General features: G+C 47.3%; 1 protein-coding gene across 1 annotated transcript; it reads right to left on the bottom strand.

Moving 5' to 3' along the window:
* Positions 1-390: 390 nt before the first annotated feature.
* On the bottom strand, positions 391-22,916 carry LOC306922062 (spindlin-1-like). Its single transcript, XM_079499449.1, has 6 exons — positions 22,801-22,916; positions 19,736-19,777; positions 14,869-15,010; positions 5,206-5,341; positions 3,267-3,500; positions 391-1,876 (listed from the first exon to the last, which is right to left on the bottom strand). Exons 2-6 carry the CDS (start codon positions 19,753-19,755, stop codon positions 1,671-1,673), a joined length of 738 nt encoding a protein of 245 aa, XP_079355575.1. The 5' UTR covers positions 19,756-19,777; positions 22,801-22,916; the 3' UTR covers positions 391-1,670.
* Positions 22,917-25,481: the final 2,565 nt, after the last annotated feature.

Here is a 25,481-nt window from a genome sequence, read left to right as displayed (position 1 = left end):
GCTCCAGACTGTACGACGGAAGCATTTATATTTTACTCGTGATCAGAGCTTCCGTTGCTCCAGACTGTACGACGGAAGCATTTATATTTTACTCGTGATCAGAGCTTCCGTTGCTCCAGACTGTACGACGGAAGCATTTATATTTTACTCGTGATCAGAGCTTCCGTTGCTCCAGACTGTATAACGGAAGCATACAAGCTGTAAAGGGGCGTACACATCTTTTCGAATGGGGGTCCGGTCCGTTCCACGGGCTAATAATCATCCTCGACATGGAAAAAAAAGTTTTGAGAAGGTCTTGACCAGGTCAGTCTTTATGAAGCCCACTGCATCAGGAGGTCTTGACCAGGTCAGTCTTTATGAAGCCCACAGCATCAGGAGGTCTTGACCAGGTCAGTCTTTATGAAGCCCACTGCACCAGGAGGTCTTGACCAGGTCAGTCTTTATGAAGCCCACTGCACCAGGAGGTCTTGACCAGGTGTCTTTATGAAGCCCACTGCACCAGGAGGTCTTGACCAGGCCAGTCTTTATGAAGCCGACTGCACCAGGAGGTCTTGACCAGGTGTCTTTATGAAGCCCACTGCACCAGGAGGTCTTGACCAGGTGTCTTTATGAAGCCCACTGCACCAGGAGGTCTTGACCAGGTGTCTTTATGAAGCCCACTTCACCAGGAGGTCTTGACCAGGCCAGTCTTTATGAAGCCGACTGCACCAGGAGGTCTTGACCAGGTGTCTTTATGAAGCCCACTGCACCAGGAGGTCTTGACCAGGTGTCTTTATGAAGCCCACTGCACCAGGAGGTCTTGACCAGGTGTCTTTATGAAGCCCACAGCATCAGGAGGTCTTGACCAGGTCAGTCTTTATGAAGCCCACTGCACTTGGACCCCTTTTTCCACCGGTCGGGAACCGGTTCAGTTCAGAACCAGTTCTTAGTCCATGAGCCAGAGCTCCAAAATTGGACCGTTATTATGAATTGAGTGGAGCAAAACCATACCTATATTAAATTGTTTATAGCATCAATATAAGTAAATTAATACATGATAACCCTTCCACAGTAGTAGCTTTTTCACATTTTAATTATTTTGCATATTTTCCTACATAATGCCTAATTTAACCCATTTTGGGCGGGAACCCCTTTTGGTGTTAGCATTATGTTATAATATAGCTATTTTTGGAAAACGACTGACATAGAAACATAGCTTTTTCAGAAAACTGTCAGGATTTAGAAGACAATTTGATCTCAGGTCAAAATGGGTTAAAATTGTAATACAATACATCGTTGTCTCCATGTAAGTAATCAACTGGGGAAGTTTCATGGTGATAACAATCTAATATAGGTGTGGTTTTGCTACTCAATTCATAATTAACGTTCCAATGTTGGAGCTCTGGCTCATGGACTAAGAACCAGTTTTAAGCTCTGGCTCATGGACTAAGAACCAGTTCAGAGGTCTGGCTCATGGTCTAAGAACCAGTCTGGAGCTCTGGCTCATGGACTAAGAACCACAAAGAACTGAACCGGTTCCCATCGGGAACCAAACGGTGGAGAAGGGGGCCTGGGTGGTCCTGACCAGGCCGGTCCTCTCCTGGGTGGTCCTGACCAGGCCGGTCCTCTCCTGGGTGGTCCTGACCAGGCCAGTCCTCTCCTGGGTGGTCCTGACCAGGCCGGTCCCTCCACTAGGTGGTCTTGACCAGGTCGTAGACGTGGACGTGGTAGTCGTCGTGGTACTTGATGTAGTAGACGGTGGGCTTGGCGGGGACCTGGTAGATGACCAGGCCGGTCCTCTTCAGGCCCGTGTCCGTCACGTACTCCACCTGCTTCCCCACCAGGCTCTCCGTCTCCTCGCCAGGCTTCCTGTCGGCCGGGAGCAGGTGCTTGTTCTCTGGAGGGGGGGGGGGGGGGGGGGGGGGGGGACGCACTTTGATTACTACAGAGACTATGCACATGCATCACTGATACAGAGATTAAAACAGGGTGCATTCTGCATCCCAAAACGCAGTTTATAGTTAAAGGACGCAATAAAACAACGACCTCTGCATCTACTACTTTACTACTTCTAGTTGATTTTGCTAGCTTTAGTTATAATAATTATTTCTTATTCTGTTTTCTACATGAATAATATAACCTAATATAACCTAGTTATAATATAACATTATAACCATATCAAATTAAATGGGAGTTAAATGCCGCAATTTGTAAAAAAAAAAAGGCAAAAATATGACTCTTAACGTTGTTGAAGTGGGACTTCAACCACGTTCCCCAGGTTCTATGTTCCTCAGGTTCTATGTTCCTCAGGTTCTATGTTCCCCAGGTTCTATGTTCCCCAGGTTCTATGTTCCTCAGGTTCTATGTTCCTCAGGTTCTATGTTCCTCAGGTTCTATGTTCCCCAAGTTCTATGTTCCTCAGGTTCTATGTTCCCCAGGTTCTATGTTCCCCAGGTTCTATGTTCCTCAGGTTCTATGTTCCTCAGGTTCTATGTTCCCCAGGTTCTATGTTCCTCAGGTTCTATGTTCCTCAGGTTCTATGTTCTCCAGGTTCTATGTTCCTCAGGTTCTATGTTCCCCAGGTTCTATGTTCCCCAGGTTCTATGTTCCTCAGGTTCTATGTTCTCCAGGTTCTATGTTCCCCAGGTTCTATGTTGGTACATTTTGTAAAGCGTCCTTGGGTTCATGAAAGGCGCTATATAAATTCAAGCTATTATTATTATTATTATTATTATCATCACAATGTCCAGACAGAGGGACCATCAAGTTCAACGAGCCGGTGGAGGGGGAGTTCACAGTGTCAGAGGTCAGTACCTGACTCGGGCAGCACCCTGAGGTCTCCGTCTCTGTAGTCGTTAGGGTCAGGGGTCAGAGGTCAGTACCTGACTCGGGCAGCACCCTGAGGTCTCTGTAGTCGTTAGGGTCAGGGGTCAGAGGTCAGTACCTGACTCGGGCAGCACCCTCAGGTCTCCGTCCCCGTATTCGTTAGGGATAGAGGTCAGGGGGTCAGAGGTCAGTACCTGACTCGGGCAGCACCCTGAGGTCTCCGTCTCTGTAGTCGTTAGGGATAGAGGTCAGAGGTCAGTACCTGACTCGGGCAGCACCCTGAGGTCTCTGTAGTCGTTAGGGTCAGGGGTCAGAGGTCAGTACCTGACTCGGGCAGCACCCTGAGGTCTCCGTCTCTGTAGTCGTTAGGGATAGAGGTCAGAGGTCAGTACCTGACTCGGGCAGCACCCTGAGGTCTCCGTCCCGGTAGTCGTTAGGGTCAGGGGGTCAGAGGTCAGTACCTGACTCGGGCAGCACCCTGAGGTCTCCGTCCCGGTAGTCGTCCCACAGCTGGTACATGTAGAGAACCGGGTCCTTCTCATAGGTGATGTAGTACCAGTGTGTCATCACCGGGGCGCGGGACAGAACCATGCCCCGCCACTCGTTCTTCTCTCCGTCCTCCTTCTCAAACAGGTGCTCGACCGCCCGACCCACCAGCTCCTCAGCACCGGGGGGGGCGCGGATCTTGTTGTTCACTGTTTGGGGGAGGGGGAGAGGAGGGGAGGAGGGGGCAGGGGGAGAGGGAGAACGCGACTGCTTAGAGATGTACCGATGCCATTTTCGAGGACCCCCCCTCTAAAACGAGATGATGCATCTCAAGGGGCGATCCACTAAATTAAATTAAATTTCTATATATATATATATATATATATATATATATATATATATGTTTAAACCCGTCAAGAAATACCTTGCAGATGATTATTTTTCTAAGTATCAGTAAAGCAACATCCTGCATTATGTGCACATTCTAAACAGACGGTACACCCGACGGCCCCTAGGGGGCAGACAGGGGACCAGGGGCTGTTGAGTGATAGTCAACGAGCGCTTCCAAACTCCAGTACCGACCACTTGCAAAATCATCTGCAAGGAATGTCTTGACATATAGTAGCTCATAACATTTTTTTTTTTTAATTTTATGAAACAAACACTTTGCAGATTGAAAGAATATAATTCAAGTTTTCCGTACAGCTGCAATGTTAGTGAGTTTGAATTAAATGTGACTTTTCTGTGTGAATGAATGGGCTGTCAATGGAAGTTGCACCTAGTTAGCACCTTGCTGGCAAGATGGCTGCGGTCTGAATATTGTCAATAGTCAATTTACTTGCCTCTAGTTCTGGGTGCCTGACCAGGGCCAGCCTCTAGTTCTGGGTGCCTGACACAGTGCCAGCCTCTAGTTCTGGGTGCCTGACACAGTGCCCTGCCAGCCTCTAGTTCTGGGTGCCTGACGCAGTGCCCTGCCAGCCTCTAGTTCTGGGTGCCTGACACAGTGCCAGCCTCTAGTTCTGGGTGCCTGACGCAGTGCCCTGCCAGCCTCTAGTTCTGGGTGCCAGCCTCTAGTTCTGGGTGCCTGACACAGTGCCCTGCCAGCCTCTAGTTCTGGGTGCCTGACACAGTGCCAGCCTCTAGTTCTGGGTGCCTGACACAGTGCCAGCCTCTAGTTCTGGGTGCCTGACACAGTGCCAGCCTCTAGTTCTGGGTGCCTGACACAGTGCCAGCCTCTAGTTCTGGGTGCCTGACACAGTGCCAGCCTCTAGTTCTGGGTGCCTGACGCAGTGCCAGCCTCTAGTTCTATGTGCCAGCCTCTAGTTCTGGGTGCCAGCCTCTAGTTCTGGGTGCCAGCCTCTAGTTCTGGGTGCCTGACGCAGTGCCAGCCTCTAGTTCTGGGTGCCAGCCTCTAGTTCTGGGTGCCAGCCTCTAGTTCTGGGTGCCAGCCTCTAGTTCTGGTTGCCAGCCTCTAGTTCTGGGTGCCAGCCTCTAGTTCTGGGTGCCAGCCTCTAGTTCTGGGTGCCAGCCTCTAGTTCTGGGTGCCAGCCTCTAGTTCTGGGTGCCTGACGCAGTGCCAGCCTCTAGTTCTGGGTGCCTGACGCAGTGCCAGCCTCTAGTTCTGGGTGCCAGCCTCTAGTTCTGGGTGCCAGCCTCTAGTTCTGGGTGCCAGCCTCTAGTTCTGGGTGCCTGACACAGTGCCAGCCTCTAGTTCTGGGTGCCAGCCTCTAGTCCCCTGCCAGCCTCATCTTTCTCTCTCTGACTTAGTTCTGGGTGCCAGCCTCTAGTCCCCTGCCAGCCTCATCTTTCTCTCTCTGACTTTTTCAACAAAGTTTTCAAACTAAACGGCCCGTCAGTCCGTCAGTCCGTCCGTCCGTCCGTCCGTCAGTCACGCGGGACGTCGTGGCGACTCACCGACTTTCTCGCTGAGCACGGTGAGGTTGGAGACGCGGTCGTCCTGGAACAGCTCGATGCCGTAGACGCAGTCGAAGCCGTCATACTTCACCATGTAGAGGCAGCGGTTGACGGTGAGGCGCTCCAACACGGTGCCCTGAGGATGACAATGGCATGTTATTAGCATGTTATTACCGACATGGTGCCCTGCGAGGAAGACATCACATGTTCTTAGCATGTTACCAACACGGTGCCCCTGTGAGGAAGACATCACATGGTATTAGCATGTTACCAACACTGTGCCCTGTGAGGAAGACATCACATGGTATTAGCATGTTACCAACACTGTGCCCTGAGGAAGACATCACATGGTATTAGCATGTTACCAACACTGTGCCCTGTGAGGAAGACATCACATGGTATTAGCATGTTACCAACACTGTGCCCTGTGAGGAAGACAGCACATGGTATTAGCATGTTACCAACACTGTGCCCTGAGGAAGACATCACATGGTATTAGCATGTTACCAACACTGTGCCCTGAGAGGAAGACATCACATGGTATTAGCATGTTACCAACACTGTGCCCTGAGGAAGACATCACATGGTATTAGCATGTTACCAACACTGTGCCCTGTGAGGAAGACAGCACATGGTATTAGCATGTTACCAACACTGTGCCCTGAGGAAGACATCACATGGTATTAGCATGTTACCAACACTGTGCCCTGAGAGGAAGACATCACATGGTATTAGCATGTTACCAACACTGTGCCCTGAGGAAGACATCACATGGTATTAGCATGTTACCAACACTGTGCCCTGAGGAAGACATCACATGGTATTAGCATGTTACCAACACTGTGCCCTGTGAGGAAGACATCACATGGTATTAGCATGTTACCAACATGGTGCCCTGTGAGGAAGACATCACATGGTATTAGCATGTTACCAACACTGTGCCCTGCGAGGAAGACATCACATGTTATTAGCATGTTACCAACACTGTGCCCTGAGGAAGACATCACATGGTATTAGCATGTTACCAACACTGTGCCCTGAGAGGAAGACATCACATGGTATTAGCATGTTACCAACACTGTGCCCTGAGGAAGACATCACATGGTATTAGCATGTTACCAACACTGTGCCCTGTGAGGAAGACATCACATGGTATTAGCATGTTACCAACACTGTGCCCTGAGGAAGACATCACATGGTATTAGCATGTTACCAACACTGTGCCCTGTGAGGAAGACATCACATGGTATTAGCATGTTACCAACACTGTGCCCTGTGAGGAAGACATCACATGGTATTAGCATGTTACCAACACTGTGCCCTGAGGAAGACATCACATGGTATTAGCATGTTACCAACACTGTGCCCTGTGAGGAAGACATCACATGGTATTAGCATGTTACCAACACTGTGCCCTGAGGAAGACATCACATGGTATTAGCATGTTACCAACACTGTGCCCTGAGGAAGACATCACATGGTATTAGCATGTTACCAACACTGTGCCCTGTGAGGAAGACATCACATGGTATTAGCATGTTACCAACACTGTGCCCTGAGGAAGACATCACATGGTATTAGCATGTTACCAACACTGTGCCCTGAGGAAGACATCACATGGTATTAACATGTTACCAACACTGTGCCCTGTGAGGAAGACATCACATGGTATTAGCATGTTACCAACACTGTGCCCTGTGAGGAAGACATCACATGGTATTAGCATGTTACCAACACTGTGCCCTGAGAGGAAGACATCACATGGTATTAGCATGTTACCAACACTGTGCCCTGAGGAAGACATCACATGGTATTAGCATGTTACCAACACTGTGCCCTGTGAGGAAGACATCACATGGTATTAGCATGTTACCAACACTGTGCCCTGAGGAAGACATCACATGGTATTAGCATGTTACCAACACTGTGCCCTGTGAGGAAGACATCACATGGTATTAGCATGTTACCAACACTGTGCCCTGTGAGGAAGACATCACATGGTATTAGCATGTTACCAACACTGTGCCCTGAGAGGAAGACAACACATGGTATTAGCATGTTACCAACACTGTGCCCTGTGAGGAAGACATCACATGGTATTAGCATGTTACCAACACTGTGCCCTGAGAGGAAGACATCACATGGTATTAGCATGTTACCAACACGGTGCCCTGTGAGGAAGACATCACATGGTATTAGCATGTTACCAACACTGTGCCCTGAGGAAGACATCACATGGTATTAGCATGTTACCAATACTGTGCCCTGCGAGGAAGACATCACATGGTATTAGCATGTTACCAACACTGTGCCCTGTGAGGAAGACATCACATGGTATTAGCATGTTACCAACACTGTGCCCTGAGGAAGACATCACATGGTATTAGCATGTTACCAACACTGTGCCCTGAGGAAGACATCACATGGTATTAGCATGTTACCAACACTGTGCCCTGTGAGGAAGACATCACATGGTATTAGCATGTTACCAACACTGTGCCCTGAGGAAGACATCACATGGTATTAGCATGTTACCAACACTGTGCCCTGAGGAAGACATCACATGGTATTAGCATGTTACCAACACTGTGCCCTGTGAGGAAGACATCACATGGTATTAGCATGTTACCAACACTGTGCCCTGTGAGGAAGACATCACATGGTATTAGCATGTTACCAACACTGTGCCCTGTGAGGAAGACAGCACATGGTATTAGCATGTTACCAACACTGTGCCCTGAGGAAGACATCACATGGTATTAGCATGTTACCAACACTGTGCCCTGTGAGGAAGACATCACATGGTATTAGCATGTTACCAACACTGTGCCCTGAGGAAGACATCACATGGTATTAGCATGTTACCAACACTGTGCCCTGAGGAAGACATCACATGGTATTAGCATGTTACCAACACTGTGCCCTGTGAGGAAGACATCACATGGTATTAGCATGTTACCAACACTGTGCCCTGAGGAAGACATCACATGGTATTAGCATGTTACCAACACTGTGCCCTGCGAGGAAGACATCACATGGTATTAGCATGTTACCAACACTGTGCCCTGAGGAAGACATCACATGGTATTAGCATGTTACCAACACTGTGCCCTGTGAGGAAGACAGCACATGGTATTAGCATGTTACCAACACTGTGCCCTGAGAGGAAGACATCACATGGTATTAGCATGTTACCAACACTGTGCCCTGAGGAAGACATCACATGGTATTAGCATGTTACCAACACTGTGCCCTGTGAGGAAGACATCACATGGTATTAGCATGTTACCAACACTGTGCCCTGAGGAAGACATCACATGGTATTAGCATGTTACCAACACTGTGCCCTGAGGAAGACATCACATGGTATTAGCATGTTACCAACACTGTGCCCTGTGAGGAAGACATCACATGGTATTAGCATGTTACCAACACTGTGCCCTGTGAGGAAGACATCACATGGTATTAGCATGTTACCAACACTGTGCCCTGTGAGGAAGACAGCACATGGTATTAGCATGTTACCAACACTGTGCCCTGAGGAAGACATCACATGGTATTAGCATGTTACCAACACTGTGCCCTGAGGAAGACATCACATGGTATTAGCATGTTACCAACACTGTGCCCTGAGAGGAAGACATCACATGGTATTAGCATGTTACCAACACTGTGCCCTGAGAGGAAGACATCACATGGTATTAGCATGTTACCAACACTGTGCCCTGTGAGGAAGACATCACATGGTATTAGCATGTTACCAACACTGTGCCCTGAGAGGAAGACATCACATGGTATTAGCATGTTACCAACACTGTGCCCTGAGGAAGACATCACATGGTATTAGCATGTTACCAACACTGTGCCCTGAGAGGAAGACATCACATGGTATTAGCATGTTACCAACACTGTGCCCTGTGAGGAAGACATCACATGGTATTAGCATGTTACCAACACTGTGCCCTGAGAGGAAGACATCACATGTTCTTAGCATGTTACCAACACTGTGCCCTGTGAGGAAGGGCTGTTGAGTGACATTTCAACGAGCGCTCCCAAACTCTGAAAGAAATCACCTGCACGGAATTTCTTGACAGGAATTATCTCATAACATGACAGGAAGTAGCTCATAACATGACAGGAAGTAGCTCATAACATGACAGGAAGTAGCTCATAACATGACAGGAAGTAGCTCATAACATGTCTAAGGTGGATTTCTTTGCAGATTGAAAGCGGATAATTCAAGTTTTTCTTACAGCTGCAATTATTTAATACAATCCGAGAGAGAGAGAGAGAGAGAGAGAGAGAGAGAGAGAGAGAGAGAGGCAGGGGAAGAGGGGAGTTGCACCACTCAGTTCACACGGGTGTGATTTTTATTTCCAGGGAGAAAACAAAAGTCGAATAATGGCGAAAGCCACAAAAAAGAAAACATTTTAAAAAAAAACAATAATGTAACTATTGAGAGAGTAAAATGGAACCAAATGGACCTGTACGGGTCCATTTGGTTCCATTTTACTCTCTCAAAAGTTAACGATCATCCTAAGGGTCCATTTGGTTACCAACTCTCCATCATTTAGCTGTATGGGGACCACCTGGAACCCCCCTGTGAGGACCACTGTATTGGATCAGGGGTTCTCAACGTTTTTGAACCGGGGACCCCCGGAAATGCTTTGGCAATGTCCTCAAGGACCCCAACAATTATACGTAATTGGCCACCGACCCCCATCTGCAAATATGTTGTTCGAGGGACCCCCCAGAGGGACCCCCCAGAGGGACCCCCCAGAGGCAAACATTTGAGTTAAAAACTGAAACTCTGAAAGAATATATATTCAAAGATTTGAGGCACATTTTCACGATTTTTCAAAAATAGCAGACCTACAAGCTCATAGCGCGGCACTCTGTGCCACGCTATGAGCTTGTAGATCTGCTATTTTCCAATAGCTAAAGTATAACATAATGCTTGAAACACCAAAAGGGGTTCCCGCCCAAAATGGATTAAAAGAGAAATTTGACCTTGGAAATTATGGTACATTGTGGAAATATTTACTGTCAGTGGCAGTACTCTTGATACTGTTGACAATATATCACTAGTTGAATGATCTAAAATTACCACATGAAGCTCATACTGCCTCTGTTTATTACAACATGTCAAAAGAACTGCTGGGAGGAACACGGTGACAGTCTCAAACTGACTTGGCAGAATGATTTGGGGCTTGACTTTGAAAATGAGCATTGGACGAGAATTATAGCAAATGCAAGGACTGTCTAAAGAGGACGAGACACGAAGACCGTACGGGCGACGCCATGTTGCTCCATGGAAGGAAAGAAACATGCGCAGTTGAGACCAGGAAGTTGTACATGCACAAATTTGTGCACATGTTTCTTTCCTTCCATGGAGCAACATGGCGTCGCCCGTACGGTCTTCGCGTCTCGTCCTCTTTAGACAGTCCTTGAGCAAATGTAGGAAGTGGAATTGGAGAAGCCAGAGGGACATTTATTCAGTATAAGATAATTCATAGATATTATTTGACTAGATTAATTAAAATGGGAATAGCGGATGACAACGTGTTGGAAATGCAAAGAAGAAATTGAGTAATTGAGTAATATGAGTTCAGCAGTGCCTCTGACCAGCTATTGTTGACCAGCAGGGGGAGTGGTTTCACCAGGCTACCTCTGACCTGAGCTATATTTAGCATTATTAACCCATTCTGGTGTTTTAAAGCATTATGTTATACTTTAAGCTATTGAAAAATAGCAGTCGTGAAAGTGGTGGCACAAGTCTTTGAATATATATTGTTTCAGAGCGAACGTTTTTAACTCAAATCTTTGCTTCTGGGGGGTCCCTGGAACAACATATTTTCAGGTGGGGGTCGGCGGCCAAATACAGATATTTTTGTGGGTCCTTGACATGAAACTGTCTGAGAACCACTGACATAGAAACATGAGGTTTTTCAGAAAACTGTCGTATTGTGAGCTTGTAGAACTGCTATTTTATGATTTAGAAGACATTCCTTCTCTCTCCCAGTGTTGTTTTCGTCGACTAAAACTAAGACGAAAAATGTTCGCCGACTACCTTTTTCCACTGACAAAAACTAAATGAAAGCTAAGCTACGATGACTAAAACTAAGACTAAATATAGTGACAACTTTGTCAACAGATAAAAACTAGACTAAAATGTCAGGAAGGGACTAGTGGACAAGAGATCCAGTATAAGTCATTTTACACTTGGTTGCATGCTGAAAATAGCAGATCTACAAGCTCGCAGTGCGACGCGTTGTGAGCTTGTAGATCGGCTATTTTCAGCAAGTGAATAAAACAGTCACTAAGACAACATCAAGGCACCGCCAAAATACATTTTGTTCGACTAAATCACCTGTAGATTTAGTCGACTAAAATCTTATGTCACAGCCTGGCCAATCAGCAGCAGCTAGAGGCGGGATAGCTGCTGCTGATTGGCCAGGCCGTTTTGTGGCCGGGCATCAAGTCTGCCTGAGAGTTCCCAGATGGGAGCAGGAGGGGGGAACCCAGTGCACTCTCTGCTGCCCCATCTGGCGGAGTCAGGTTACTCCTACCTTCCACTTGGTCACACTGCCCTTCTCTCCTACCTTCCACTTGGTCAGACTGTCCTTCTCTCCTACCTTCCACTTGGTCAGACTGTCCTTCTCTCCTACCTTCCACTTGGTCAGACTGTCCTTCTCTCCTACCTTCCACTTGGTCAGACTGCCCTTCTCTCCTACCTTCCACTTGGTCAGACTGTCCTTCTCTCCTACCTTCCACTTGGTCAGACTGTCCTTCTCTCCTACCTTCCACTTGGTCAGACTGTCCTTCTCTCCTACCTTCCACTTGGTCAGACTGTCCTTCTCTCCTACCTTCCACTTGGTCAAACTGTCCTTCTCTCCTACCTTCCACTTGGTCAGACTGTCCTCTCCTACCTTCCACTTGGTCAGACTGCCCTTCTCTCCTACCTTCCACTTGGTCAGACTGTGCTCCTCTCCTACCTTCCACTTGGTCAGACTGCCCTCCTCTCCTACCTTCCACTTGGTCAGACTGCCCTCCTCTCCTACCTTCCACTTGGTCAGACTGTCCTTCTCTCCTACCTTCCACTTGGTCAGACTGCCCTCCTACCTTCCACTTGGTCAGACTGTCCTTCTCTCCTACCTTCCACTTGGTCAGACTGTCCTCCTCTCCTACCTTCCACTTGGTCAGACTGCCCTCCTCTCCTACCTTCCACTTGGTCAGACTGTCCTTCTCTCCTACCTTCCACCTGGTCAGACTGTCCTTCTCTCCTACCTTCCACTTGGTCAGACTGCCCTCCTAACTTCCACTTGGTCAGACTGCCCTCCTACCTTCCACTTGGTCAGACTGTCCTTCTCTCCTACCTTCCACTTGGTCAGACTGTCCTTCTCTCCTACCTTCCACTTGGTCAGACTGTCCTTCTCTCCTACCTTCCACTTGGTCAGACTGCCCTTCTCTCCTACCTTCCACTTGGTCAGACTGTCCTTCTCTCCTACATTCCACTTGGTCAGACTGCCCTCCTATCCTACCTTCCACTTGGTCAGACTGTCCTTCTCTCCTACCTTCCACTTGGTCAGACTGTCCTTCTCTCCTACCTTCCACTTGGTCAGACTGTCCTTCTCTCCTACCTTCCACTTGGTCAGACTGTCCTTCTCTCCTACCTTCCACTTGGTCAGACTGTCCTTCTCTCCTACCTTCCACTTGGTCAGACTGTCCTTCTCTCCTACCTTCCACTTGGTCAGACTGTCCTTCTCTCCTACCTTCCACTTGGTCACACTGCCCTTCTCTCCTACCTTCCACTTGGTCAGACTGTCCTTCTCTCCTACCTTCCACTTGGTCAGACTGTCCTTCTCTCCTACCTTCCACTTGGTCAGACTGTCCTTCTCTCCTACCTTCCACTTGGTCAGACTGCCCTTCTCTCCTACCTTCCACTTGGTCAGACTGCCCTTCTCTCCTACCTTCCACTTGGTCAGACTGTCCTTCTCTCCTACCTTCCACTTGGTCAGACTGTCCTCCTACCTTCCACTTGGTCACACTGTCCTTCTCTCCTACCTTCCACTTGGTCAGACTGTCCTTCTCTCCTACCTTCCACTTGGTCAGACTGTCCTTCTCTCCTACCTTCCACTTGGTCAGACTGTCCTTCTCTCCTACCTTCCACTTGGTCAGACTGTCCTCCTACCTTCCACTTGGTCAGACTGTCCTTCTCTCCTACCTTCCACTTGGTCAGACTGTCCTCTCCTACCTTCCACTTGGTCAGACTGTCCTTCTCTCCTACCTTCCACTTGGTCAGACTGTCCTTCTCTCCTACCTTCCACTTGGTCAGACTGTCCTCTCCTACCTTCCACTTGGTCAGACTGTCCTTCTCTCCTATCTTCCACTTGGTCAGACTGTCCTTCTCTCCTACCTTCCACTTGGTCAGACTGTCCTTCTCTCCTACCTTCCACTTGGTCAGACTGTCCTTCTCTCCTACCTTCCACTTGGTCAGACTGTCCTCCTCTCCTACCTTCCACTTGGTCAGACTGTCCTCCTCTCCTACCTTCCACTTGGTCAGACTGTCCTTCTCTCCTACCTTCCACTTGGTCAGACTGTCCTTCTCTCCTACCTTCCACTTGGTCAGACTGTCCTTCTCTCCTACCTTCCACTTGGTCAGACTGTCCTTCTCTCCTACCTTCCACTTGGTCAGACTGTCCTTCTCTCCTACCTTCCACTTGGTCAGACTGTCCTTCTCTCCTACCTTCCACTTTGTCAGACTGTCCTCCTCTCCTACCTTCCACTTGGTCAGACTGTCCTCCTCTCCTACCTTCCACTTGGTCAGACTGTCCTTCTCTCCTACCTTCCACTTGGTCAGACTGTCCTTCTCTCCTACCTTCCACTTGGTCAGACTGCCCTTCTCTCCTACCTTCCACTTGGTCAGACTGTCCTCTCCTACCTTCCACTTGGTCAGACTGTCCTTCTCTCCTACCTTCCACTTGGTCAGACTGCCCTTCTCTCCTACCTTCCACTTGGTCAGACTGCCCTCCTACCTTCCACTTGGTCAGACTGTCCTCCTACCTTCTACTTGGTCACACTGCCCTCCTACCTTCCACTTGGTCAGACTGCCCTCCTCTCCTACCTTCCACTTGGTCAGACTGTCCTCCTCTCCTACCTTCCACTTGGTCAGACTGTCCTTCTCTCCTACCTTCCACTTGGTCAGACTGTCCTTCTCTCCTACCTTCCACTTGGTCAGACTGCCCTTCTCTCCTACCTTCCACTTGGTCAGACTGCCCTCCTACCTTCCACTTGGTCACACTGCCCTCCTACCTTCTACTTGGTCAGACTGCCCTCCTACCTTCCACTTGGTCAGACTGTCCTCCTACCTTCCACTTGGTCAGACTGCCCTCCTCTCCTACCTTCCACTTGGTCAGACTGCCCTCCTACCTTCCACTTGGTCACACTGCCCTCCTCTCCTACTTTCCACTTGGTCAGACTGTCCTCCTACCTTCCACTTGGTCAGACTGTCCTCCTACCTTCCACTTGGTCAGACTGCCCTCCTCTCCTACCTTCCACTTGGTCAGACTGCCCTCCTACCTTCCACTTGGTCAGACTGCCCTCCTACCTTCCACTTGGTCAGACTGCCCTCCTACCTTCCACTTGGTCAGACTGCCCTCCTACCTTCCACTTGGTCAGACTGCCTTTCTCCCTCCAGTTGTGTTGTATCCTGAGGCCCAGCAGGTTGTCGGGGTCGGGGGGGCCGCTGGATGACGAGGAGGGGGAGGAGGAGGAGGTCTCGCTCAGCTCCACACAGCTACGCTTCCTGAGAGAGAGAGAGAGAGAGAGAGAGAGAGAGAGAGAGAACACACACAATTACATTTACAATTTAGTCAGACGCTCTTAATCCAGAGCGACTTACATTAAGCAAGAACAAAAAGCATGGCAATACATCACATACATAACAAGTAGTTATTATGAAACATGCGTAAACAGTGGAATATCTAATGTAACTATACATATAAACTATACTATGCTATATATGTACTATGAAGTGCTATGACTACATACAATGCAATTATAGTGTAAGATTGGGAGTGAGTCTGTAGTTCTGACTGCAATGGGAAGTTCATTCCATAGTTTAGATTGGGAGTGAGTCTGTAGTTCTGACTGCAATGGGAAGTTCATTCCATAGTTTAGATTGGGAGTGAGTCTGTAGTTCTGACTGCAATGGGAAGTTCATTCCATAGTTTAGATTGGGAGTGAGTCTGTAGTTGACTGCAATGGGAAATTCATTCCATAGTTTAGATTGAGAGTGAGTCTGTAGTTCTGACTGCAATGGGAAGTTCATTCCATAGTTTAGATTGGGAGTGAGTCTGTAGTTCTGACTGCAATGGGAAGTTCATTCCATAGTTTAGATTGGGAGTGAGTCTGTAGTTCTGACTGCAATGGGAAGTTCATTCCATAGTTTAGATTGGGAGTGAGTCTGTAGTTCTGACTGCAATGGGAAGTGCATTCCATAGTTTAGATTGGGAGTGAATCTGTAGTTCTGACTGCAATGGGAAGTTCATTCCATAGTTTAGATTGGGAGTGAGTCTGTAGTTCTGACTGCAATGGGAAGTTCATTCCATAGTTTAGATTGGGAGTGAGTCTGTAGTTCTGACTGTAATGGGAAGTTCATTCCATAGTTTTGGAGCCAGAAGGGAGAAGAGTCTAGGAGTTTAGGACGTGTGGAGCGTTGTCCCAGAGTTTAGGACGTGTGGAGCGTTGTCCCAGAGTTTAGGACGTGTGGAGCGTTGTCCCAGAGTTTGGGACGTGTGGAGCGTTGTCCCAGAGTTTGGGACGTGTGGAGCGTTGTCCCAGAGTTTGGGACGTGTGGAGCGTTGTCCCAGAGTTTGGGACGTGTGGAGCGTTGTCCCAGAGTTTAGGACGTGTGGAGCGTTGTCCCAGAGTTTGGGACGTGTGGAGCGTTGTCCCAGAGTTTAGGACGTGTGGAGCGTTGTCCCAGAGTTTAGGACGTGTGGAGCGTTGTCCCAGAGTTTGGGACGTGTGGAGCGTTGTCCCAGAGTTTGGGACGTGTGGAGCGTTGTCCCAGAGTTTGGGACGTGTGGAGCGTTGTCCCAGAGTTTAGGACGTGTGGAGCGTTGTCCCAGAGTTTGGGACGTGTGGAGCGTTGTCCCTGTGTTTTTAGTGCACGCACGCAGTGTTGCAGTGTTGTTTTTGGCAGCAAATTTTGATTTTAGTTTTAGTCGTAGTCTCATTGATTTGATTTAGTCGAACAAAGAGTGTTTTGTCTTCAGGGCCTCGATGCCGTCGTAGTGTTTTGTCTTTAGGGCCTCGATGCCGTCGTAGTGTTTTGTCTTCAGGGCCTCGATGCCGTCGTAGTGTTTTGTCTTTAGGGCCTCGATGCCGTCGTAGTGTTTTGTCTTTAGGGCCTCGATGCCGTCGTAGTGTTTTGTCTTTAGGGCCTCGATGCCGTCGTAGTGTTTTGTCTTTAGGGCCTCGATGCCGTCGTAGTGTTTTGTCTTTAGGGCCTCGATGCCGTCGTAGTGTTTTGTCTTTAGGGCCTCGATGCCGTCGTAGTGTTTTGTCTTCAGGGCCTCGATGCCGTCGTAATGACCACCAAAGTGTTTTGTCTTCAGGGCCTCGATGCCGTCGTAATGACCACCAAAGTGTTTTGTCTTTAGGGCCTCGATGCCGTCGTAATGACCACCAAAGTGTTTTGTCTTTAGGGCCTCGATGCCGTCGTAGTGTTTTGTCTTTAGGGCCTCGATGCCGTCGTAGTGTTTTGTCTTTAGGGCCTCGATGCCGTCGTAATGAAAGTGTTTTGTCTTTAGGGCCTCGATGCCGTCGTAGTGTTTTGTCTTTAGGGCCTCGATGCCGTCGTAGTGTTTTGTCTTTAGGGCCTCGATGCCGTCGTAGTGTTTTGTCTTTAGGGCCTCGATGCCGTCGTAGTGTTTTGTCTTTAGGGCCTCGATGCCGTCGTAGTGTTTTGTCTTCAGGGCCTCGATGCCGTCGTAATGACCACCAAAGTGTTTTGTCTTCAGGGCCTCGATGCCGTCGTAATGACCACCAAAGTGTTTTGTCTTTAGGGCCTCGATGCCGTCGTAATGACCACCAAAGTGTTTTGTCTTTAGGGCCTCGATGCCGTCGTAGTGTTTTGTCTTTAGGGCCTCGATGCCGTCGTAGTGTTTTGTCTTTAGGGCCTCGATGCCGTCGTAATGAAAGTGTTTTGTCTTTAGGGCCTCGATGCCGTCGTAGTGTTTTGTCTTTAGGGCCTCGATGCCGTCGTAATGACCACCAATTTCCACCACTTGCTGAAAATAGACTACGAGCTCAACTAAGTGTAAAATGACTTACTGGATCTCTTGTCCCTCCCTAACATTTTAGTCTAGTTTTTATTTGTTGACGAAATGGTCTTAGAAATAGTCTTAGTTTTAGTCATCATAGCTTAGTTTTCAATTAGTTTCCATTTAGTTTTCGTCAGTGGAAAAAGGTAGTCAACGAACATTTTTCGTCTTAGTTTTAGTCGACGAAAACAATTGATAGCAAATTTTTTTATGTGGTTTTAGTGTAGATTTTCCTCTTTCACAAGCATAAAATTCCCATTGACAATGAATGGAGAATTTACGGTTTAATGTTTGTTTTTAGTTCAATGTTTGTTTTAAAAACACCATTGACAATGAAGGGAAAATGTACGTCATCTTGTCCCTAAACACACAACATTAAACACCATTACATCACCTAATCAGCATGAGTTAGACTTTAATATATTAGCTCCCCTCACTTCACACGGGTGTGATTTATTTTTGCCATGATAGCATTATGTTATGCTTTAGCTATTGAAAAATAGCAGATCTACAAGCTCATAGCGCTCATGGAACAACATATTTCCGGGGGTCCTTGATATATGACATGAAAAAGGTTGAGCACCACTGAGATAGAAACATGGGGTTTTTCAGAAAACTGTCAGGATTTAGAAGCCTGTTTTTTAGAATCGTCCTCGGGTGCAGTACTTAGTTTGGACAGTTTTTGGTTTAGACTAGTCATTGGTTAGACCAGTCATTAGTCCTACAACTACAACCAGACTAGTCTAAACTAAGTATGCACCCTAAACCTAACCTTAACCCATGTCTAACCAATGACTAGTCTAAACTAGGTATGCACCCTAAACCTAACCTTAACCCATGACTAACCAATGACTAGTCTAAACTAGGTATGCACCCTAAACCTAACCTTAACCCATGTCTAACCAATGACTAGTCTAAACAAAGTATGCACCCCATCGTCCTCAGGTCTAAATGAGTGTTTTTAGAGTCTAAATGAGTGTTTTAGAGTCTAAATGAGTGTTTTTTTAGACTCTAAATGAGTTTTTAGACTCTAAATGAGTGTTTTTAGATGAGTCTAAATGAGTGTTTTTAGAGTCTAAATGAATGTTTTTAGACTCTAAATGAGTGTTTTTAGAGTCTAAATGAGTGTTTTTAGACTCTAAATGAGTGTTTTTAGAGTCTAAATGAATGTTTTTAGACTCTAAATGAGTGTTTTTAGATGAGTCTAAATGAGTGTTTGTAGAGTCTAAATTAGTGTTTTTAGAGTCTAAATGAGTGTTTTTAGATGAGTCTAAATGAGTGTTTTAGATGAGTCTAAATGAGTGTTTTTAGAGTATAAATGAGTGTTTTTAGATGAGTCTAAATGAGTGTTTGTAGAGTCTAAATGAGTGTGTTTAGAGTCTAAATGGGTGTTTTTAGAGTATATGAGTGTTTTTAGAGTCTAAATGAGTGTTTTAGAGTCTAAATGAGTGTTTTTAGACTCTAAATGAATGTTTTTAGAGTCTAAATGAGTGTTTTTAGAGTTTAAATGAGTGTTTTTAGAGTCTAAATGAATGTTTTTAGAGTCTAAATGAATGTTTTTAGAGTCTAAATGAGTGTTTTTAGACTCTAAATGAGTGTTTTTAGACTCTAAATGAGTGTTTTTAGACTCTAAATGAATGTTTTTAGAGTCTAAATTGAGTGTTTTTAGACTCTACATGAGTGTTTTTAGAGTCTAAATGAGTATTTTTAGACTCTAAATGAATGTTTTTAGAGTCTAAATGAGTGTTTTTAGAGTCTAAATGAGTGTTTGAATGTTTTTAGACTCTAAATGAGTGTTTTTAGACTCTAAATGAGTGTTTTGAGAGTCTAAATGATTGTTTTTAGACTCTAAATGAATGTTTTTAGAGTCTAAATTAATGTTTTTAGTCTAAATGAGTGTTTTTGAGTGGTGTAAACCACTCCTACGACTGGCTTTGTTACGTGTCTGTCTGTCTGTCTGTTCGCTCAAAAATGAGCATGGTTGCTATGGTCACCCAGTTCACACGGGTGTGATTTCATTACGTCAGACATTACGTCAGACCACAGCTGATCAGTCTATATAAGACCTTACACCACTCAGTTCACACGGGTGTGATTTTTAGAGTCTAAATTAGTGTTTTTAGAGTCTAAATGAATGTTTTTAGAGTCTAAATTAGTGTTTTTAGAGTCTAAAAGATTGAAAAGCAGAACTCGTTGCCTACCTGCCCCTCTTCTTAGACATGTTTCCATAAACTCACAGGAGCCTGAAACGACACGCAGAAGGATCAGATTATGAAACACAATTATGCAACAGAAATCAAACTGTTAATAATACAAAGAATCCACTTCCTGCCTGCCGGGATTATTTATATATGCACTAGCCTCGATACCCAGGCTTTTATTTTGATGTAGCCTCGATGCCCAGGCTTTTATTTTGATGTAGCCTCCCTCGGTACAGAAAGCTACCCGCCCCTCTAGACCAGAAAGCACGCTGGCTGGGCCAGGCTACCCGCTCCTCTAGACCAGAAAGCACGCTGGCTGGGCCAGGCTACCCGCTCCTCTAGACCAGAAAGCACGCTGGCTGGGCCAAGCTACCCGCCCCTCTAGACCAGAAAGCACGCTGGCTGGGCCAGGCTACCCGCCCCTCTAGACCAGAAAGCACGCTGGCTGGGCCAGGCTACCCGCCCCTCTAGACCAGAAAGCACGCTGGCTGGGCCAGGCTACCCGCCCCTCTAGACCAGAAAGCACGCTGGCTGGGCCAGGCTACCCGCCCCTCTAGACCAGAAAGCACACTGGCTGGGCCAGGCTACCCGCCCCTCTAGACCAGAAAGCACGCTGGCTGGGCCAGGCTACCCGCCCCTCTAGACCAGAAAGCACGCTGTCTGGGCCAGGCTACCCGCCCCTCTAGACCAGAAAGCACACTGGCTGGGCCAGGCTACCCGCCCCTCTAGACCACAAAGCACACTGGCTGGGCCAGGCTACCCGCCCCTCTAGACCAGAAAGCACACTGGCTGGGCCAGGCTACCCGCCCCTCTAGACCACAAAGCACGCTGGCTGGGCCAGGCTACCCGCCCCTCTAGACCAGAAAGCACACTGGCTGGGCCAGGCTACCCGCCCCTCTAGACCAGAAAGCACGCTGGCTTTGCCAGGCTACCCGCCCCTCTAGACCAGAAAGCATGCTGGCTGGGCCAGGCTACCCGCCCCTCTAGACCAGAAAGCACACTGGCTGGGCCAGGCTACCCGCCCCTCTAGACCAGAAAGCACGCTGGCTGGGCCAGGCTACCCGCCCCTCTAGACCAGAAAGCATGCTGGCTGGGCCAGGCTACCCTATCCGCCCCTCTAGACCAGAAAGCATGCTGGCTGGGCCAGGCTACCCGCCCCTCTAGACCAGAAAGCATGCTGGCTGGGCCAGGCTACCCGCCCCTCTAGACCAGAAAGCATGCTGGCTGGGCCAGGCTACCCGCCCCTCTAGACCAGAAAGCATGCTGGCTGGGCCAGGCTACCCGCCCCTCTAGACCAGAAAGCACGCTGGCTGGGCCAGGCTACCCGCCCCTCTAGACCAGAAAGCACGCTGGCTGGGCCAGGCTACCCGCCCCTCTAGACCAGAAAGCACGCTGGCTGGGCCAGGCTACCCGCCCCTCTAGACCAGAAAGCACGCTGGCTGGGCCAGGCTACCCGCCCCTCTAGACCAGAAAGCACGCTGGCTGGGCCAGGCTACCCGCCCCTCTAGACCACAAAGCACGCTGGCTGGGCCAGGCTACCTGCCCCTCTAGACCAGAAAGCATGCTGGCTGGGCCAGGCTACCCGCCCCTCTAGACCAGAAAGCATGCTGGCTGGGCCAGGCTACCCGCCCCTCTAGACCAGAAAGCACGCTGGCTGGGCCAGGCTACCCGCCCCTCTAGACCAGAATGCATGCTGGCTGGGCCAGGCTACCCGCCCCTCTAGACCAGAAAGCATGCTGGCTGGGCCAGGCTACCCGCCCCTCTAGACCAGAAAGCACGCTGGCTGCAGGGCCAGGCTACCCGCCCCTCTAGACCAGAAAGCATGTTGGCTGGGCCAGGCTAACCTACCCGCCCCTCTAGACCAGAAAGCACGCTGGCTGGGCCAGGCTACCCGCCCCTCTAGACCAGACACCCAACGTTTTGGGCCGAACAAATAATTAGAAAGACGATAAACATAAAAATAAAGTGTTGTACCCTGGCCTTTGTTCTTCTTTCTAATCTTTCTAAAATGTTTGTTGTCATAAACCATTAGTCATGCTGATGAGCAGGCAGACCGACAGGCCAACAGGCCGACAGACAGACAGACAGGCCGGCAGGCAGGCAGACAGTTACAGTAACTGCCAACCAACCGGATGTAAACAACAGACAGACAGACAGTAACCCTAATAGATGCTATAAATAAATACAGACTATAGAGACCTGGGATTCATTTCAAACTGCTCCAAAACTTACTCTTAATCTTTAACGCAATGAGAACAACCACTTAATGCACAAAAACTAACCTATAAGTGACGTGAACAGGCCTTTCTGAAGACAGAGTAATGCTAACGGCTACATAACATGTTCTACACGACAGACAGACAGGCAGACAGACAGACAGGCAGACTCAGATCTAAGTCTAACATCAACACATTCCTAACGGCTGACTGACCGTCAACCGTTAGGAATGTACGTGTTGGTGTTAGATCTATAGATCTATCCATCTATCAGATCATTGATTATTGATTATCAACACGTTTAATAATCGATACAGCTGCGACGGACCGCTGTAGCCTATGTGTGGTTTTTATTTCACACAAGCAGCAGCGACACAAAAGAAACGGCTCGCGTCGCCATTCGTAACCGCCTCCACGCTGTCTGTCTGTCGGTTACATGGTTTAATGACCGTTAAAACAGCCTCCACGCTCTCTGTCTGTCGGTTACATGGTTTAATGACCGTTAAAACAGCCTCCACGCTCTCTGTCTGTCGGTTACATGGTTTAATGACCGTTAAAACAGCCTCCACGCTGTCTGTCTGTCGGTTACATGGTTTAATGACCGTTAAAACAGCCTCCACGCTGTCTGTCTGTCGGTTACATGGTTTAATGACCGTTAAAACAGCCTCCACGCTGTCTGTCTGTCGGTTACATGGTTTAATGACGTTAAAACAGCCTCCACGCTGTCTGTCGGTTACATGGTTTAATGACCGTTAAAACAGCCTCTCACTTCACACTACATGGATTTACAGCACGGACGGATTATTGACCATCATAGATCAATAAACGCCTCATCATGAATGGACCTACCTGCTCAGTAACGGTCACATCTGGTTTGGGCTTTTTTGGGGCTAAAAAACAAGCAAAGCAGCAGCAGAGCCCGCTTCTCTTCTGCAAGGAGGAAACAAACAATCACACACATCTGGGAACTACAAGTACCATGGGGCTGTGCTGCTGCTGCCGCCTGGGAACTACAAGTACCATGGGGCTGTGCTGCTGCTGCCGCCTGGGAACTACAAGTACCATGGGGCTGTGCTCCTGCTGCCGCCTGGGAACTACAAGTGTCATGAGGCTGTGCTGCTGCTGCCATAGATATATCAAAGATGGTTTATGTATGAAGATGGGCCAACTTCTTTGCAGCCACTAGAGGCGAAATGGTACACAAAGCCTACAAATGGTCTCCTAAATATAGTAGGCGTGGTTTGCTTCTCCCCGACCTCCACCCTCCCCCCCCTGACAACAACACTGTTTCCACACTCAGTCTAGTAGGTGGCGGTAATGCACCATTTAGGTTTGCCAACCGCCATGAAACCCGATAGAAGAAGAAGACAACAACACTGACAAGTAATTTAACAAAGTACATTGAAAACAACTGACAAGGTGTACTTTTGAAATAGTCGTTTTAGTTTCTCGAAGTCCTCCAACCATATAAATTCATGATTTGGATCTATCTCATTAAAAAGTCTCTCCCTAATAGAGTTGTAGAATGGACAATAAAAAACTAAATGCTTTTCATTTTCAATTTCCTTTAGATCACACAGACTACATAATCTATCCTCCTCAACCGTGCCTACATATCTGCCTGTCTCAATATGCAGACCAAGTATGCCAGCTCTAATTTGGGCACATAAGGATAATTTCTAATCGTTTTAAATATGTCCATTCATTTCACATTATAATATTCACATATTCTCATCTTAAATATGGGGTCAGAGCCCCCTATGTGTTGTCCGTGAAATTGCAGATGGACAGAGAGAGGCTTCCGGACTCATCTCAAATCTCGCGAGAGTTTGTTGCTGGGATAAAGAAATGTCATTAACAAAGTAGATTTTCTCCTGATTTGTCTCGCTAAAAGAAGCCATTTTACTATGAATATCTTGTAAATATTGTGTGCCTTGTGATGATTTGGTCCAGTATTTAGTTCAGTGACCATGGAGTTAAGGAATGGTTCAGAAGCTGTGTTCACGTTCACTCTCCCATTGGAAATGAATAGACTCCAACATTCTTCCTGTCTCCTATTAATGTTACCGCCCACCTCACGCAGATACAGGAAGCTATACACACGGGGACTACAAATTTCACGCCCCCAAATGAGACAGCGGCCCCACTTCTGGTCCGTTTCAACAGTGTACTGCAGCTGCCAATGCAATCCCTATGAGAGGCATCATGAAATACCCTAATTTCACTGGTTCATTACTGAGGCTATAGCGATTTTTTTTGTGTTCTAATAAAGTGTCCCATATGTTTGATTTGTCCTTTTCAATGTCACATACCTGCCATCTCAATATACATCCTACAATGTACTATAATATACTCCATCAGTTTGTGAAAAGTACTAGCATTGTAATTCTCAAGTCAAAGTGGTCGCACGGTATATACGTCACGGATGCATCCCTTGAGGTTTTCAATACCCAGATATATTTGTTGTATTTCGTTTCATATGCTATGAATTTGTTGAAAATGATCTAAACAGCATCTTGCAAGACTACTATTAATTAGAGCTGGGACTCGATTAAAAAAATTAATCTAATTAATCAGAGGCTTTGTAGTTAATTAATCTTGATTAATCGCATTTTAATCGCATACCATTATTCAACCCGAGAACAGTGAGAAACCTTTTTTTTCAAATCTTTTTTGGTATCCCAGTAAATAGTGACTACGGGATTCCACTCATTTTCAACATTTTACTGTCATTAATATACCTTAGAGTTGTTGTTGAAAAAAATCAGTAACATTATGAAGTACATCTCAGTGACATCACAAAAATGTACTTCATAATGTTACTGTTTTTTTCAGACCTCCAGTTCTATAGGCAACACATAATGGGGGGACTTTATTATTTCCAGTGCACACAACTCCATAGAAAAATGTTGAAAATGAGTGGTATTCCCCTTTAAGCAATACAACTTTTTTATCCCAACAGATAAACAAGAGCAGCAGTGTGTATATGAATACTCAAATGTGCTTTACATGGCGGGGCATGAGAACAAATAAAAACAACTTTATTATGGGGGAAACATTTCACATGAGGTTGGGGCTGACCCACGCTTGCTACTTCAGTATGTTTCGCATCGAGGACAGCTTGACAGCGGTGAAATCACCGCGCGTCTCCGGTGGTCTGTGAGACATGTTAAACTGAAGCAGTTAGCAAGCCTAGCATATAAGCTAACGTTGGTCATAAATGGATCATTTCCCTCTGACATTGCACACAGCCATGCCGCTATCCACGCGTCCATCCGATAGCTTTTACATCTAAATGTCCCATCCATGGAGCAAAAGCGATATAAGCGGCTTCTTCATTCGATTCATTTGGGTTTGGGCTTTCTGACGGAGCTGTAGCCTGTAGTGTAGAGTAAACAACTGCTGCTGCTGCTGCTCGCGTGCCGCAGCCTATTCAGTACTACTAGAAACGCACCCAGTGAGAAACGTTCCGCGGTGGAAAAAAAAGGTGCGATTAAATGCGTTAATTTTTTTAACGCGTTAATTTTTCT

The sequence above is a fragment of the Electrona antarctica genome (assembly GCF_951216825.1).
Source record: "Electrona antarctica genome assembly, chromosome: 1".
Lineage (NCBI taxonomy): Eukaryota > Metazoa > Chordata > Actinopteri > Myctophiformes > Myctophidae > Electrona > Electrona antarctica.
The sequence above is the reverse complement of the archived record's forward strand: the minus strand, read 5'-3'. Positions and strand labels throughout refer to the sequence as shown.

Coding starts and splice junctions, on each gene's coding strand:
- LOC306922062 (XM_079499449.1), bottom strand. CDS start 19,755: ATGTCTAAGAAGAGGGGCAG. Junction 15,011..19,735: donor ATGTCTAAGAAGAGGGGCAG/GTAGGCAACGAG, acceptor TCTCTCTCTCAG/GAAGCGTAGCTGTGTGGAGC. Junction 1,877..3,266: donor CAGGGTGCTGCCCGAGTCAG/GTACTGACCTCT, acceptor CCCCCCCTCCAG/AGAACAAGCACCTGCTCCCG.